This window comes from Athene noctua, chromosome 2, assembly GCF_965140245.1.
Source record: "Athene noctua chromosome 2, bAthNoc1.hap1.1, whole genome shotgun sequence".
Taxonomy (NCBI): domain Eukaryota; kingdom Metazoa; phylum Chordata; class Aves; order Strigiformes; family Strigidae; genus Athene; species Athene noctua.
Window position 1 is genome coordinate 38,368,790 of NC_134038.1, and position 14,140 is coordinate 38,382,929.

Genomic DNA, 14,140 nt, shown 5'->3' on the forward strand with positions numbered 1-14,140 from the left:
TTTTGGGGAGTCTGAAATTACTTCTCTTTTCCAAAAACTTCAAGTTTTAATTTATTTAATCTTTATATAACATAGCTAGCAATATTCTTCTCCTAACCAGGACTGCTAGGAATACAAATTCACAACTTTGTGCACTCAAGTTACTACAAATGAGACAACTGAACGGATCAGAGACTGACCATTACAACACCACTGTTTTAATGCTGCCTTTGAACAGTTCCAAAAAATTGACTTGCCACATATAGCACTGAAGATCAGGAAAGTTCAAATGTAAAAATAAATAAAAATTATTTTGATTACTGTTAGTTTTTCTATGATTGAAATGTAGCTGGCCTCCAAAGGCTCCCATCTGAACAACTACTACAGTTCTTTTATTCTTGCCTTATAATTTTTTAAATTTAGCTAGGTATGCTATGTTTTCAACAGTATTTCTCTCTACTACGCTCAATAATAATGTTCCCTGTTAAATTCTGTGGCTACGTTTAAGGGGTAAGAGATGATTATAATCATTTGTTCTTCCACAAGGTTGTGAACAGTACCATTTCCCATATTTCTGCAATTAAAATTCAATATCAAGTCATATCTTTAACAATGCAGAGGCTAATATTTCTCCTATACTTCATTTCATTAAAAAAATTAAGAATGTATCTGGGCCTTAAACTGTGAATGAAATCTATGAAGAAACTTGGGCTCTTTCAAAATTAATTAGAAAGCCCTGTTACATGAAGGGGGAAAAGGAACATGTTGGGGTTTTTTATTTTCCCTATGTAAATAATATTTATGTACCAGTCTGGGAAAAAAATAGCACAAAGAAAAAGCTAATTTTTCTAGTTTTTAATTATTCCCAAAGAAAAATAAAATATGCAAAGAAAGGTTAACTCATTGTCATTAGGTAGGTTTTTATACATACCAAGAACAAGGCCTGTAGCATATGGCATTTCAGCTGCAGACTTGGCCTGTTCATTAGCTGAAGAACTAATTTGTACCTGATTTCTGGCAAAGACAAAAAAGAAAATGGAAAGATCAAACTCAAGAATTTACTTGCTTTCTACGTGAAACATGATAGATGCACTTACATCACTGTGTGATACATTTCTGACAAACAGCTTTCCTAAATTCCAAAGAAGTATCACAAGCAAAAGAAGCAGCCACCTGGCAAAAAGGCATTTCTCACAGTTCTCCTTTGCCTGTGGTTTCTGAAGCCATCAGAAACACTGACTCAGTTGAGCACTTGAACAATGCTGACAGACTAAGTGGTGCCAGTCAAGAGTTTATGTAAGGGCTTTACAAGTGTTCTGCTTCTGCCTCACCCACTGAGATCACTTCAGGACTTGCAAAACCAAGACAAGAGGAAAAAAAATGAATTTTAAAACTACTATCAAAAAAGGATTCCATGTTATTCTAAACATTAAAAGTCTTCAGTTGGAGAATAGGTGATGTATTGTTTCAAAAAGAAAACTGACATGCAAGCTTCAATAGCTGTTCTCACACAAACAGTTTTTCTTCTACTATAGCCTAACTGCAGGAAGAACTATCAGCCATTTCAGACAACACCTTAGGGATTTAAAAGTAACATTTTCCTTTCAGCGTGATTTTGTAGTGCAATTCTCAGAAAAATACACTGTATACCACACCTTGAATTTCCAGTTCTTGAGATCTGCTGCATACATGCTCTCTCCTTTAATTCATCTTCATAATCTGCAGGTAGATCTCTTACTATTCCATCCAGATAGGGCCTTAAAGAAATAGAAAATATTCAGCTATGCTTGCCTGAAAACATCTGATCTCAAATGGAAGGTCCAGCAGTTTCAAATGGATCCTCAGCCTGATCGCACACTGGATGGCAGAACCAGTTCCAAAAATATCACACAAAATTTCTAGAAATAATTCACTTTGCTAGCAGCCTTTGTAAAGGCAGCTCTCTGTCTGGAGTTTGAATTCCCAAGCCTGCTTTCATGCAACCTTTATCTATTGAGCCTAGTTAGGAGTTTTGAGAGCTGCAGAGCATTCAATATTCACACCGCATTAATTGAAATAGATCTTGCTGCTCTTAATCCCCAGGAGCCAACACTGGGAAGGTCTGAATGAAACAGTTAATTCAGATATGAAAAGCTTTTTTAATGACAATCTACCCTTCACTATACACCTGATACCATTTAAAAGAGAGAGACGACTTTTGATCAAGATAAAAGACAGGTAACATAGTGAATACAAAACTTCAGGAAATTTGAATCATCTACATATGAAGTAATATAATTGAAACTTCAAATAATTCCAAAGGTACCAAGAACTGTACAGACAGAGGAGCTTTTCCAGAAAAGATCTGGGGTAGCTGAATGTACAGGCTTTTTCTGCCCTGCAAATTAACTAGTATTTAATGAGGACTTAAAGTTCTCTTGATAAAATAAGCAAGAATAGGTATTCAATGACAAATAAAGTATCCAATAGATGCTTAGAAAGTTCTATATTTTCCAGAGCTGGACAGAGACGTGGACTTCCTATTAAGGAAAAAACAAAAAATGCTAGGTAAACACAGAAAAACCTCATTCTTTTATGTAAAAAGATCCACAACTCTTCCCATCTCTGTAATTTAAATAAAAGCCAATAATCCAAGGTGAAAGGATGCAAGCAGAATATTACATATTGATTTGGCATCTTAACAACCCACAAGAATAACATGAAAGAATTACATCCATCCTCTTAGTGGAACATGATCTCCTCCGATGATCAAGATGATCTTTTTGATAATGATCAATCTGCTACTTACAAGGCTGGTCATGTAAGACTGCAACACAGTCAGGAAACAGCTTAGTCCATCACGTGATGAAAGGATGTGGGGAGGATTCAAAGAAACAAACTTTGGGATTCAAGAGGCAACCTTTTTTGTAAAAAGCAGCAAGCTTAGCACAGCAGGCCCAGACACGTTGGCCCAAGTCATCCAAGTATCCTGTTTGGCTGCTGGGGATGGACTAAAGCATTCTGCTCATAAGAACCAAAACATTTTGTACTTTCTCCAACTTTCCTGTCACCATTTCGATTTGCTGAAATATGCCACAGTGTTTGTGCCTCTGTCAAAAAAGAAACCTTTCTGAAAAGCCCCAGTACAAAATTTGCCTCTCCAAACTAATAAAGTCCATTTAAAAATATAAAATCTTTAGTACAGCAAATAAACATATTCCTCCTTATGAGTTTTGTTTCTGTCATGAATCAAATGTGTTCTGGGAAAGCTGACTTTGCCTGAAATACAGAAAAAAAAAAAAGCTAATTCTTCAAAAGTTGAGCTATCAGTTACTAATAATGTGTTTCTCTTTCTTGAAGAGAGACGGAATATAGTTCCTAAAAGCTTAAGCAGAGCTAATGAAAAGGAGAAAAAAGTACTAGAGTACAAAGCACATTTAATAAAAGAAATAATGAAAAGTTTCCATAAAAATTCCACAAAGTAGAAAATAAACAGCAGAAAAATCAAAGCTTAATTTTATATACAAATTTAAGGTCAGGGAATTCAGGTGATGGTCCCACTTCTTTTAAGAAGATGGACCAAATTTGCCAATAACAAAGATAAGACTCTCTTCTCTACTTTCTTTTAAAAGAACAACTGAACTGAAACTGTTTCAGAGGCCTCTCCAAATAAGCAATGAATTGCCTAGTGATATATTGGTCACAGATATTTATATAAGCATCATCAGTGTTTTCTGGAATAACTAAGAACTAGTATACTTCTGTCCAATACTGTTGAACAGTAGTCTACTGTTGGTTCCAACACCATCCGTGCTGATGTTTCACATGCATAATTCTATATATATTCTTTGAGAAACAAAGTAAACCCTCAAGCTTTAGCAAATGGCCATTTTTATTTAAATATTAGACTCCATGTCCAGTTGCATTAGACAGCGGCAAACAGCTACAGTAAAAAGAGGACATTCACCTTTCTGGGTGTTAATTAACACAGAGGATTAATATTGCTGTTAGTCTCACATATATGGACATTTTGGTTATCTGTTAGACATGACATCAAGCTTCTAATATTTTTCTTTCTGAAAAATTGTAGGACAAGAAGACCGTAGCCTAAAACATCTTTTGCTCATTTCTGCCAGTATTACACTACAGGATGGAACAATTTTTGTATTTCACATTCTCTTCTCTAAATCTCATTCAGCAGAAACAGGCAATCTTGCTCCTGCTATATGACCAGTTTCCATTTGCTAGTCTTCTTCAGAAACACTGTGTGAATAAATACCTGCTTTTACAAGGACAGCTGAACATACAGTCTGAAACGATCTATTTAGTCTGCATCTCTCAAATGCTTCCAGACATTTAATTTTCTCCATAGTTACTTAATTCCTTTATGATTTTTTTTTAAAATGGATAATAAAAACTATTTTTGTAGAGAAGTTATTTTGACTCAATTGGCATTGGAAACTGGAAAAGAAGCATGACTTCATTCAATTTAGGAAACGCTTTTGCAGTAGAAGAGCATTTTAGGGTTTGTATTTCCACATTATTACTTTGCAGTACTATCCAGAAAATAATCCCTGTAAACAATGACTCAAAAGATCATTTAACCAGTCCACCAGCAATTAACAATAAAACATGATTGTAATATTTAACACTTCTGAGAGTGGTATCATCTACTTTCTGTTTTTTCTAGAAGTGTTAATTCTAGAAAAAAAAAAGTGGTTATTTTGTCTAACAAGGGAAAGACTGCAGTGTTTCCATCACTGAGGCAACTGCAGGAAAGTAATTCTGGCAATAGGCTTAACACAAAGGAAAGGAAAAAAAAAAAAAAGTCAAGCATCTACAAAACTCATGTTCCCAAGATCTGTAAAGTGAACAAATGAACACTCTTCAAGCACCTTTTTAAAATTAATTTAAAAGAAACATTACTGCTTTATTTGAATTTAGCTGTATAAAACATATCTGTTTCAAGGTTGGTACTATTTCATATCACAACCCATCTGTTTTTGAAAGCAACCAGTTCTTGAAATGGAATAATCAAAGGTGGCCAGACTGCAAACCCAGAATGATTGGGAAAGTTATGCTTTTTCTCTTCTTTTATTTTTCTTTTAAATGAGTGATCTAGAAGAGAAAGATTAACAATTTATGTCAAAGTAACCAAACTGATTTATCAGTCAACACAGTAAAGACTATTTAATAATGAACAGTATATAATATCAGTTTTCCTTCTCAATGATTTATGTAAAACACCCTCTGCTCTCAAATGTATCATGTGTAGTCTTAGGGATTGGTCCAATTTTTAAGTATCTTTCCTAAAAACTATTTGTAGTTCCTCTGTAAGTATAAAAATCCTGCTTTCACATGGGAATCTTGTCTAATTTTCAATGAGAACAAACCATGGCTGTTAACACACACTGCAGAAATAAAGGAGAAAACAGAATTAAGAATACCTTTCAGCATAAAAAACCCGCGGAGTTTTTCTGTCATAAGTGCTTTCACATCTAAATCTAGGGTCCATTTCTTCACTTATCTCAGGATCATAGTCCATTCTGTAGTATCTTCTACCAAAATCACGATCCTCATCAAGTCTGTGATGCTTCCTAATAGGAATTACAGATTGGCTAGCAAATCCACGATGTCTTCGATTGGGAACATCCAAATCTTCATCAAGTCTTTTATTTAATAGTTGACTTCTTAATTCAACCTCATCATCTAACCTATAATATCTGTCTTCCTCCAGCCATCTCTTATTTAGCAGCTCTTCATAACCTTCTGTAGAAGTGAAGGCATCCTTCTTGAGAGGTTCTGCACCTGTATTACAGGGCTGTACTTCTGTATGTAGTTCTGGTTGATGCCTGGTAACAGCAATAGTTTTTTTATTCCTGTTCATCTCGTTCTGTTTAATGGAAAAAAATATTAAAAGATCTGAATATAAACAAATCACACTGAGCAAAAACTTGCTTTTGTATTTCTTCAAACAATCCCCAAACAGGTACTGGAGAAAAGGTAGGAGGTGAGCAAGAAAAATACTACAGGGTTTGGCTTGGCTTTTTTTTCTCTCGAGGAAAAAAAATGAAACTCTTCCTCTTATCTAATGTTTTTCAGAGGAATGGCTATCAATCCTGGACAGGCTTTTTACAAACTCCAATTTGACCTTCAGATTCAGCAGTGCAAAGAATCAAAAAACACTTTGAACTTTATACCTCACCAAGAGGCTAGATATCTTTATCCAGATTCAGGCAAGTCTGTAATACTTCTTACCTATGAGCACAACCTTTTAACCTGACCGTTTCTTAATCTGCTTCTCTGCATCCCAGGAGATGCCACTATGAGAAAGGATAGTTTTGTGGATAAAAAACAACACTACCACCCACTGGACCAGTGTTCAATACGACAGCTCTAGCAAACAACATGGGTTTGGATAAATTCTGTAGTATTTATGTGCCCTCATATTTCATCTGTGAAATAAAGATAATAGTAACTCATATTTTACAAACTAAAATGAAAAATAAAGATGCAAATGACACCAAACTGGGAAGAGAGATCAATATACTAGAGGCTATGACCGCCACTCAGAGAAGTCTTGACAATCTGGAGAAATACGCCGACAAAAAGCTCATGAAGATCAACAAATGCAGAATTCTGCCTTTGAGACAGAATAATGTCATGCACCAGTACAGGCTGGGCACCGATCATCTAGAAAGCAGTTTTGCAGAAAAAGGCCTGGGTTAGTGGCGGGCAACTAGCTGAACGTGAGTGAGCAGAGAACCCCTACAGTGATGATGGCCAACCACAGCCTGGGCTGCATTAGCATGAGTGTCATCAGCAGGTCAAGGGAAGTGATCTTTCTCCTCTGCTTAGTATTTTATTCAGTATTCAGGTTCTGGTGTGGTGTGCCCACTTTCCCCCCACCCCCAAGGATACTAAAGAGCTGGAGAAAGTGCAGAGGATGGCTACTGAAAAGGTTCAGGCATTTGAGCTCATAAAGAAACAGCTGACAGAGCTGGGCTTATTCAGCCTGGAAAAGGAAAGTTAAGGAGGGTATGTATGAGGACAGAGAGAACTAGTAATTGCAGTTTCTACCTAATAGATGGTTACAGAGATGTCAAAATCATGATTTTCAAAAGAGCCAATGGTCACAAGTTGCAGCAAAGGAAATCCTGATGGGATTTCAGATCAAGCAGTTAAAGCAGTGGAACAGGTTGCCCAGAACTGTGGATTGTCCGTCCTTTCAAAACTCAACCAGATAAGGCCTGATCAATCTGATCTAACCGTGAAGTTAACCCTGCTCTGAGATGAGGACTGTACTACATGACTTCCAATGGTCCCTTACAACTGAAGTTTACCCTATGATTATCTAAACTGTTGGATCAAGCTTTTGAGGTCACATGTTAATCATGAAACCCACTCATTTGAGTCTCACTTCAAGTCAAATATCCCTCAGAGGTGGAAGAACCTCAACAAATCCTCACCAGGTTTTTTTCCTATTTGTTCTTTTATGACAGCAAAACTGTTTCTGCACAATAATAATAAAAATGTAACACAAAGGTCTAGTGGGATGACAAACAAGTAGAAAGAATAAACCTTGACTCCCTAAATAGATTTGATAACTCAGCTGAGAAAATATAAATGCCCAAATGTAGAAAAATCTCTAGAGATTTATAGATGCATTTTTGCCACATAATTCCTAGGGATCACTATTGTAGAAGGCCTTCTTAAAACTGTATGAGTTTCAATAAGGGCAAATGCCGGGGGCTGCACTTGGGCCACAACAACCCCCAGCAGCGCTACAGGCTTGGGGAGGAGTGGCTGGAGAGCTGCCAGTCAGAGAGGGACCTGGGGGTGTTGATTGACAGCCGGCTGAACAGGAGCCAGCAGTGTGCCCAGGGGGCCAAGAAGGCCAATGGCATCCTGGCTTGTGTCAGCAATAGCGTGGCCAGCAGGGACAGGGAAGGGATCTTACCCCTGTACTCGGCACTGGTGAGGCCGCCCCTCGATTCCTGTGTTCAGTTTTGGGCCCCTCACTACAAAAAGGACATTGAATGACTCGAGCGTGTCCAGAGAAGGGCAACGAAGCTGGTGCAGGGTCTGGAGCACAGGTCGTACGGGGAGCGGCTGAGAGAACTGGGGGTGTTTAGTCTGGAGAAGAGGAGGCTGAGGGGAGACCTCATCGCCCTCTGCAGCTACCTGAAAGGAGGTTGCAGAGAGCTGGGGATGAGTCTCTTGAGCCAAGGAACCGGCACCAGGACAAGAGGGAATGGCCTCAAGCTGCACCAGAGCAGGGTCAGGCTGGCTCTTAGGAAGTATTTCTTTGCAGAAGGGGTTATTAGGCGTTGGAATGGGCTGCCCAGGGGCGGGGAGGTAGTCCCCATCCCTGGAGGTGTTTAAGAGTCAGGCTGACATAGCGCTGAGGATATGGTGTAGTTGGGAAGTGTCAGTGTTAGGTTAATGGTTGGACTGAATGATCTTCAAGGTCTTTTCCAACCTTGATGATTCTGTGATTTTGTAAATCAAACCTGCATTAGATGAGAGTTCCAAATTATTGTAGTGCATCACTAAACTAAGGCAACAGTATTTAAACAAGAAAATTTACCCATTCTACACAAGATTTTACAATTAACAAGCATCAGAGAGGCTCAGATCAATATATTGCTTCAGATTACTAAAATAAGGGGTGTCTCGATCATTCTAATTAGCCCTAAAAACTCCCTGTTGACTGTTGTACTGGTTTTGACTGGAATAGAGTTAAATCTCTTCATAGTAGCTTGTACAGGACTATGTTTTAGATTTGTGATTTTAAAAATGTTGATAATACAGGGATATTTTCATTACTGCTGAACAGTGCTAAGACAGCATCAAGGGCTTTTCTGCTTCTCACCCCACCTCACCAGCAAGGAGGCTGGGGTTGGACAAGGAGGGGACCCACCCAGGACAGCAGACGCCAGCTGACCAAAGGGATATCCTTTGGTCATATTTAGAATATAAAGCTGGAGGAAGAAGGAAGTGGGGTGGATGTTTGGGGTTATGGCATTTGTCTTTCCAAGTAACCATTACATGTGATGGATCCCTGCTTTCCTGGAGACAGCTAACAACTGCCTGCCCATAGGAAGTAGTGAATGAATTCCTGATTTTGCTTTGCTTGTGTACAGCTTTTGCTTTACCTATTAAACTGTCTTTAACACAACCTACGAGTTTTCTCACTTTTACTCTTCTAATTCTCTCCTCTATCCCACCAGCGGAGGCGGGGAGTGAGCAAGCAGCTGCGTGTTGCTTAGTTGCCTACCGCCATACAAATCAAAGGCCTCAGCTCAGAATCTGAGTTCAATTATGCATGAGTCTAGCTCACTTTCAGTAGTAAAGACTTTTTTTTTTAATTCAAAAATGCACAGCACCATATACCGGACAGCTGCCTGCACTTGCCTTGCTTTCTCATGAACCAGACACAGACTAAGGAAACAGCAGCTACAAATAAAATCTAAGGAACTCTGTGTGGAGCTCAATGTTTTGTTCAAAGAGACACCTTTTTTGGCCACCACTTTTATCCCCAAGAACAATCCAGGGACTTGCTTCAGAGACATCCTTCTACCAGATAGACATGACTGAAGTAGGAATCAAGAACTGTACTGTATGACTCATAATCAGGACTTGCTGGATATATTAATAAAACTGTGACCTAAATGAACAACATTCTTTGCTTATTTTGTCTTACTCTGTATGTCTTAGTCAATGATAAAACAATTGACAAGATCATTTATGTTCTTCTTTGTATCAGCTTCAGTAAAAATGTATTACCGCTGTGTTTTTCTTCCCCAATTTCCTTAGCCTTTCATTCCATTCTTCTTTATCCCTGAGATATTGATTGTACTCCTTGTTTCTTTCAAGCCGTAGTTTCTCCTGAAATAGGCATTGAAAAGGGCATCATAATTTTGCATTTTGAGTAGCTTTTAACTTCATAAACTGCAGTATTAAATTAATACACGAGCTATGTATTTGCCCTCCCCCTTCTTTATGATGTATAAATAGGGCTTGAATTGCTCTGAGGTTTTTGTGCATTCTTGAACATAGAACTTTCTCTTAATCTGAAATCTCTAAGTAGTAATCACCTTCTTGGGCACGAAGTCTAGTCCCCTGCAACACTTCTGTATATGAAGTTCCACCTTAAAACCAGTTTGATTTCCTCCTAAATCTATTCCAAAATTGTCCCAAAGTCTCACTCCTTTGACAATTAGAAATCACCTTCTAATTTACAATCTGAATTTCTTTACAGATTTTTTTTAAACATATGATTTTTTTTGTGTTAAGGTTAGTTGTGACTTGCCCCACCCATGATTAAAACAGGACAACAAATACATATATAGACAAGATGCGTCAATTATAGCCTAGGATATAGCTTGAACTGTCAAATTAAAACAAGCAGTTAAGATTACTGCAAAAAGAGTCAAAAGCACAAAGAATGCAAGGGAAACTAAGAAAAACATGATCTATCCACCTTGTCCTAGCTGCTTTTGCAAAGTGACAACATTTATAACCAGCTTGCCCAGGTCTAAAAATATGTAGGAATTGTACATCAGTAAGAAATATAAAAGTCTCCAGGTAAGGCAAACTCTAATTTGCATTATTTCCTGATATTAGTATCTCATGTGTAGAGCATGGGATATCTCTTACATTATGTCATATAAATCATATACATCTCTTACATTACATCATATAAATGAAAAAAGGGAATATTGCAATGGTGGGGTTTTTTTTCCCAACAAAAAAGCAAAAGGTATTAAACCATCTGAACATTATATATAAATTTATTTTTCCATGAACAAATTTCAAACAAAAATAATTTTTACCTCAATCATCATGGAAATACCAGTTTAGTAATAGTTTTGCAAGTGAGACCAATGCTCCCCAAAACTGGTGGTGTTTTTTTCCAAAATCTGTGTCTTATAGGTTTTCTGACTGTGACAATATAAAACCTGCAGACAGCTATGAAAACTGCCTGAGGGGTATTTTCCAAAGCTGAGAAACTAACATTGACTTTAACAGGTGGCAAAACACTCAGCAGAAAATTCAATATGCTGTGTGACTGCATATTTTACCTAATAGAGGAAACCAAAGTGCAAATGTTAACCTCTAATCATTATCTGCCCAGAGGCTAGCCGTTTAGCAGGGCACAGTGTGACATCTTCTGGCAGCTTTTAGGTTCTGCAATAGCAACAAATAAATGAGTAAAAAAGATATGATGCACTTGTACAGAAAATCTCAATGAATGTTGAGCTCCTATGATATAAAAACACCAATGATCTGACATGTTCCCAGTTCAGATATGTCTTTAATTTCCACAGAATTAATTTAAGACTTTGTCTTTCACTGTTTCAGCACACATACTCACAAGAGCTAACACAAAGTTCATGAGAACCTGAAACTAATATAAACTCAGCACAAATTCATGCTGCCACTGAGAAGAACTTTCCTCTTCCTGGGAAATTCATTCTTGCTGCCTCTTTTTTTTTTTTTTAACACTAGTATGATTCAGAGTTTGAGGCTTTTTCATAATGGCCATTTTTGCTTATTTGAGTTCTCATCTGGCTCCTCATATGGCCAAACGTTATTGCTAGCGAAAGAAAGGTAAAAAGCATAAGTAAGCACAGCAAGAGCAAGACCAACACATTCCATAGCAGAAGTCTTGTGCCAGATTACAGTGACAGCATAGCCCCAAACACAGATGAATAACGCAACTGCAAAGCAACACAGATTAAAAAAAAAAACAAACAAAAAAAACACACCAGAAACAAATAAAAACCCCAAGAGTGCTCCACCAGCAACAGTTTCTGTTTCTGCCTTGCACCTCTGCTGGGGTTTGTCCGACCACAACAACCAAGCAGTGGAGTCAGCAAAAATATTTGCTAAATTACAATGTTTCAACTGATTTAACTTCCTAGATCAATTTACAAGCAAACACAAAAAAGGAACTGAAAATATAAGGCCAATAGTGCGAAGGCAGGAGGAGAGGTGACCCCTATAAAACTGATTTAGGCTTTCAACAGAATCATAGTACACATCAGAGGAATGGATCAGAGGGTAAGAAAATCCACATATGTATGCTGCATTTTCATATTCTAATCTCCATGAACCTCCAAAAACTGAGAGACTGTTATGGCTGGTACCTTTCACCAACATATGAAAGCAAGACCATAAACTGGTAAGAAACCTCAGGGAGATCAAAAGTGCTAATCGCAGAGAGAGAATGCGTACTCTTTTCACAGAACACATTAGTATCTGTACTCTCAAAGAAATAATGGAAATTGGGAAGATTCCTGTATTAACAGCAGGCAATATATGAAATACCAGATCAGCTTTTATTTAGATTCCTGGATTTATCTGTTCAAAAAAATAATCATATGAGGATAAGCAGGTTGGTTAAGCATATACAAAGACATCAAAACAAACTGTGTACAGCAGAAAGCACACTTCCTTTAGCTTCTGATAGGAACTGGTAAGAGTATCACTGCAGATATAGTAACAACTACAAGCAAATATTTTTAAAATTATTCCCAGGTTGCAGTAAGAGTAATAAATTAGAAAAGCATATATATAATTATGAGAAAAACAATGTTCTTTATTAGATCAGTATTTATTGGTGAACAAAACCCAAGCACAACCACTAGAGCTTTTAAATACACCAAGTGCCTTGCAGGTATGAATTAGAAATAGCAAACCTCAAGCTAGTATCAGTATATAATTACACATCCAGTTATCTAAAAATTAAGAGTATAGGTAACCTAGGAAAGACCCAAGCGACCACCTTCAAAAACATCCATTTGTACACGGTGTAAAAAATCCCCCAGCAAAACAAAAAAAAATTAATTGGAAATACTTTTTCCACAACAGTTTAAAAAAACAGGTTCATTTTCAAGTTATATACCACTTCCCTAATTTCCACCAGATACTTACCTTGGCAGATCTTCGCTCATCAATAGGAAGAGATAATCCCTGAGTATATGGATCTACTTCACCAGTAGTCAGATAATTTTTCTACATTAAAAAAAAAAAAATTCAAAATATTTTAAAATACCAGATCTTACTTGCTAAATAGTTGGTAGGAATTATATTTGCTGAAATAAATCTGATCACTTTAATGAAATAAACACTGAAGACAACCTTCACGTTTTGAAAATTTAGGATGTCCTTGGAACACACAAATGAAGTCAAGGAATGTGCAAAGTAAAGGGCTTTGTCAAGCTTTAAGCTTGAGTTTGAAAGTGTCAATTCTTCCCTGTTACACTATTTCAAGGATTACCTAAGTTAGTCTCTGTATATTAAAAAAAAATTTACTCAAAAACCCCCCACTATTATTCAATTCTGTAAGCAAGTAGCATAAGCAAAAGCATTTGTACAAGCTTCAAAGGAATTTTCCAAGACACTACCTTACTTAAGATGAAAAACTGCTTCTCCTAACTGCAGAAAATGTGTATCTACCTCTTATTTTAACAGAGGGAATCCATGATAACACTAGCATAGTCACCACTCTGCGTGTCAACACTATCTGTTTTCTACAGCGGCAGTCCCCAAACTTTTCAGGATAATGACCAATCAGCAAATCTTGCAGTTCCTTACAGACCATCAGCCCCTTTCAGAACAGAACTTTCCACTGAGAACACTATGTTGCTGCTCCATATAGCTCCCTGGGCCACAGCTTGGGAACCGGGCTGCACAGCAAGTCACAGTATCAGCATTTCAACCCAAACACCAGTGCTGGAACAGGTCCTTAGCTTCCAGGTCTAGCAGCTTGTTCATGCATCACTCATTAAATAAATGCATCACCAGGCCATTCTCAGTCAATCACCTCTGTTTTATAAATCTGATTATCTTTCATAAAAAGATCATCTATTTATGTGGCATAGGCTGATGAGGGAAACGGGTTAGATATGGTATTTCACTGGGATTGTTTCCTTCCATTACCTATGTCATAATGTAGTTTAAAAGCTTAGAGGCATGTCAACAGGTACCGTTCCAGTACAAAACCACATCATTATGAATTATATTTCACAGCTACACATTAAAAGGTTTAAGGGATTTAATAAACATGCAAATATCCAAGCACTGAGACAACTAGATTAATATGGAAAACTAAGTTATTTTTACTAGAAAAAGTAAAGAAATTGTAAACCTCATTATTATATTAATTAATTCT

At 37.2% G+C, this 14,140-nt stretch overlaps 1 protein-coding gene across 2 annotated transcripts in view; it reads right to left on the minus strand.

The window, feature by feature from the left end:
- CSPP1 (centrosome and spindle pole associated protein 1) overlaps nucleotides 1-14,140 on the minus strand; it is a 64,299-nt gene that overhangs the window by 39,513 nt on the left and 10,646 nt on the right. For both annotated transcript variants that reach the window (XM_074898864.1, XM_074898865.1), the window contains exons 6-10: nucleotides 12,901-12,981; nucleotides 9,748-9,849; nucleotides 5,406-5,851; nucleotides 1,635-1,736; nucleotides 911-993 (exon numbers count right to left, since the gene is read on the minus strand). In XM_074898864.1, the coding sequence (XP_074754965.1) occupies nucleotides 911-993; nucleotides 1,635-1,736; nucleotides 5,406-5,851; nucleotides 9,748-9,849; nucleotides 12,901-12,981 (814 nt within the window). The remainder of the gene's footprint in view (nucleotides 1-910; nucleotides 994-1,634; nucleotides 1,737-5,405; nucleotides 5,852-9,747; nucleotides 9,850-12,900; nucleotides 12,982-14,140) is intronic.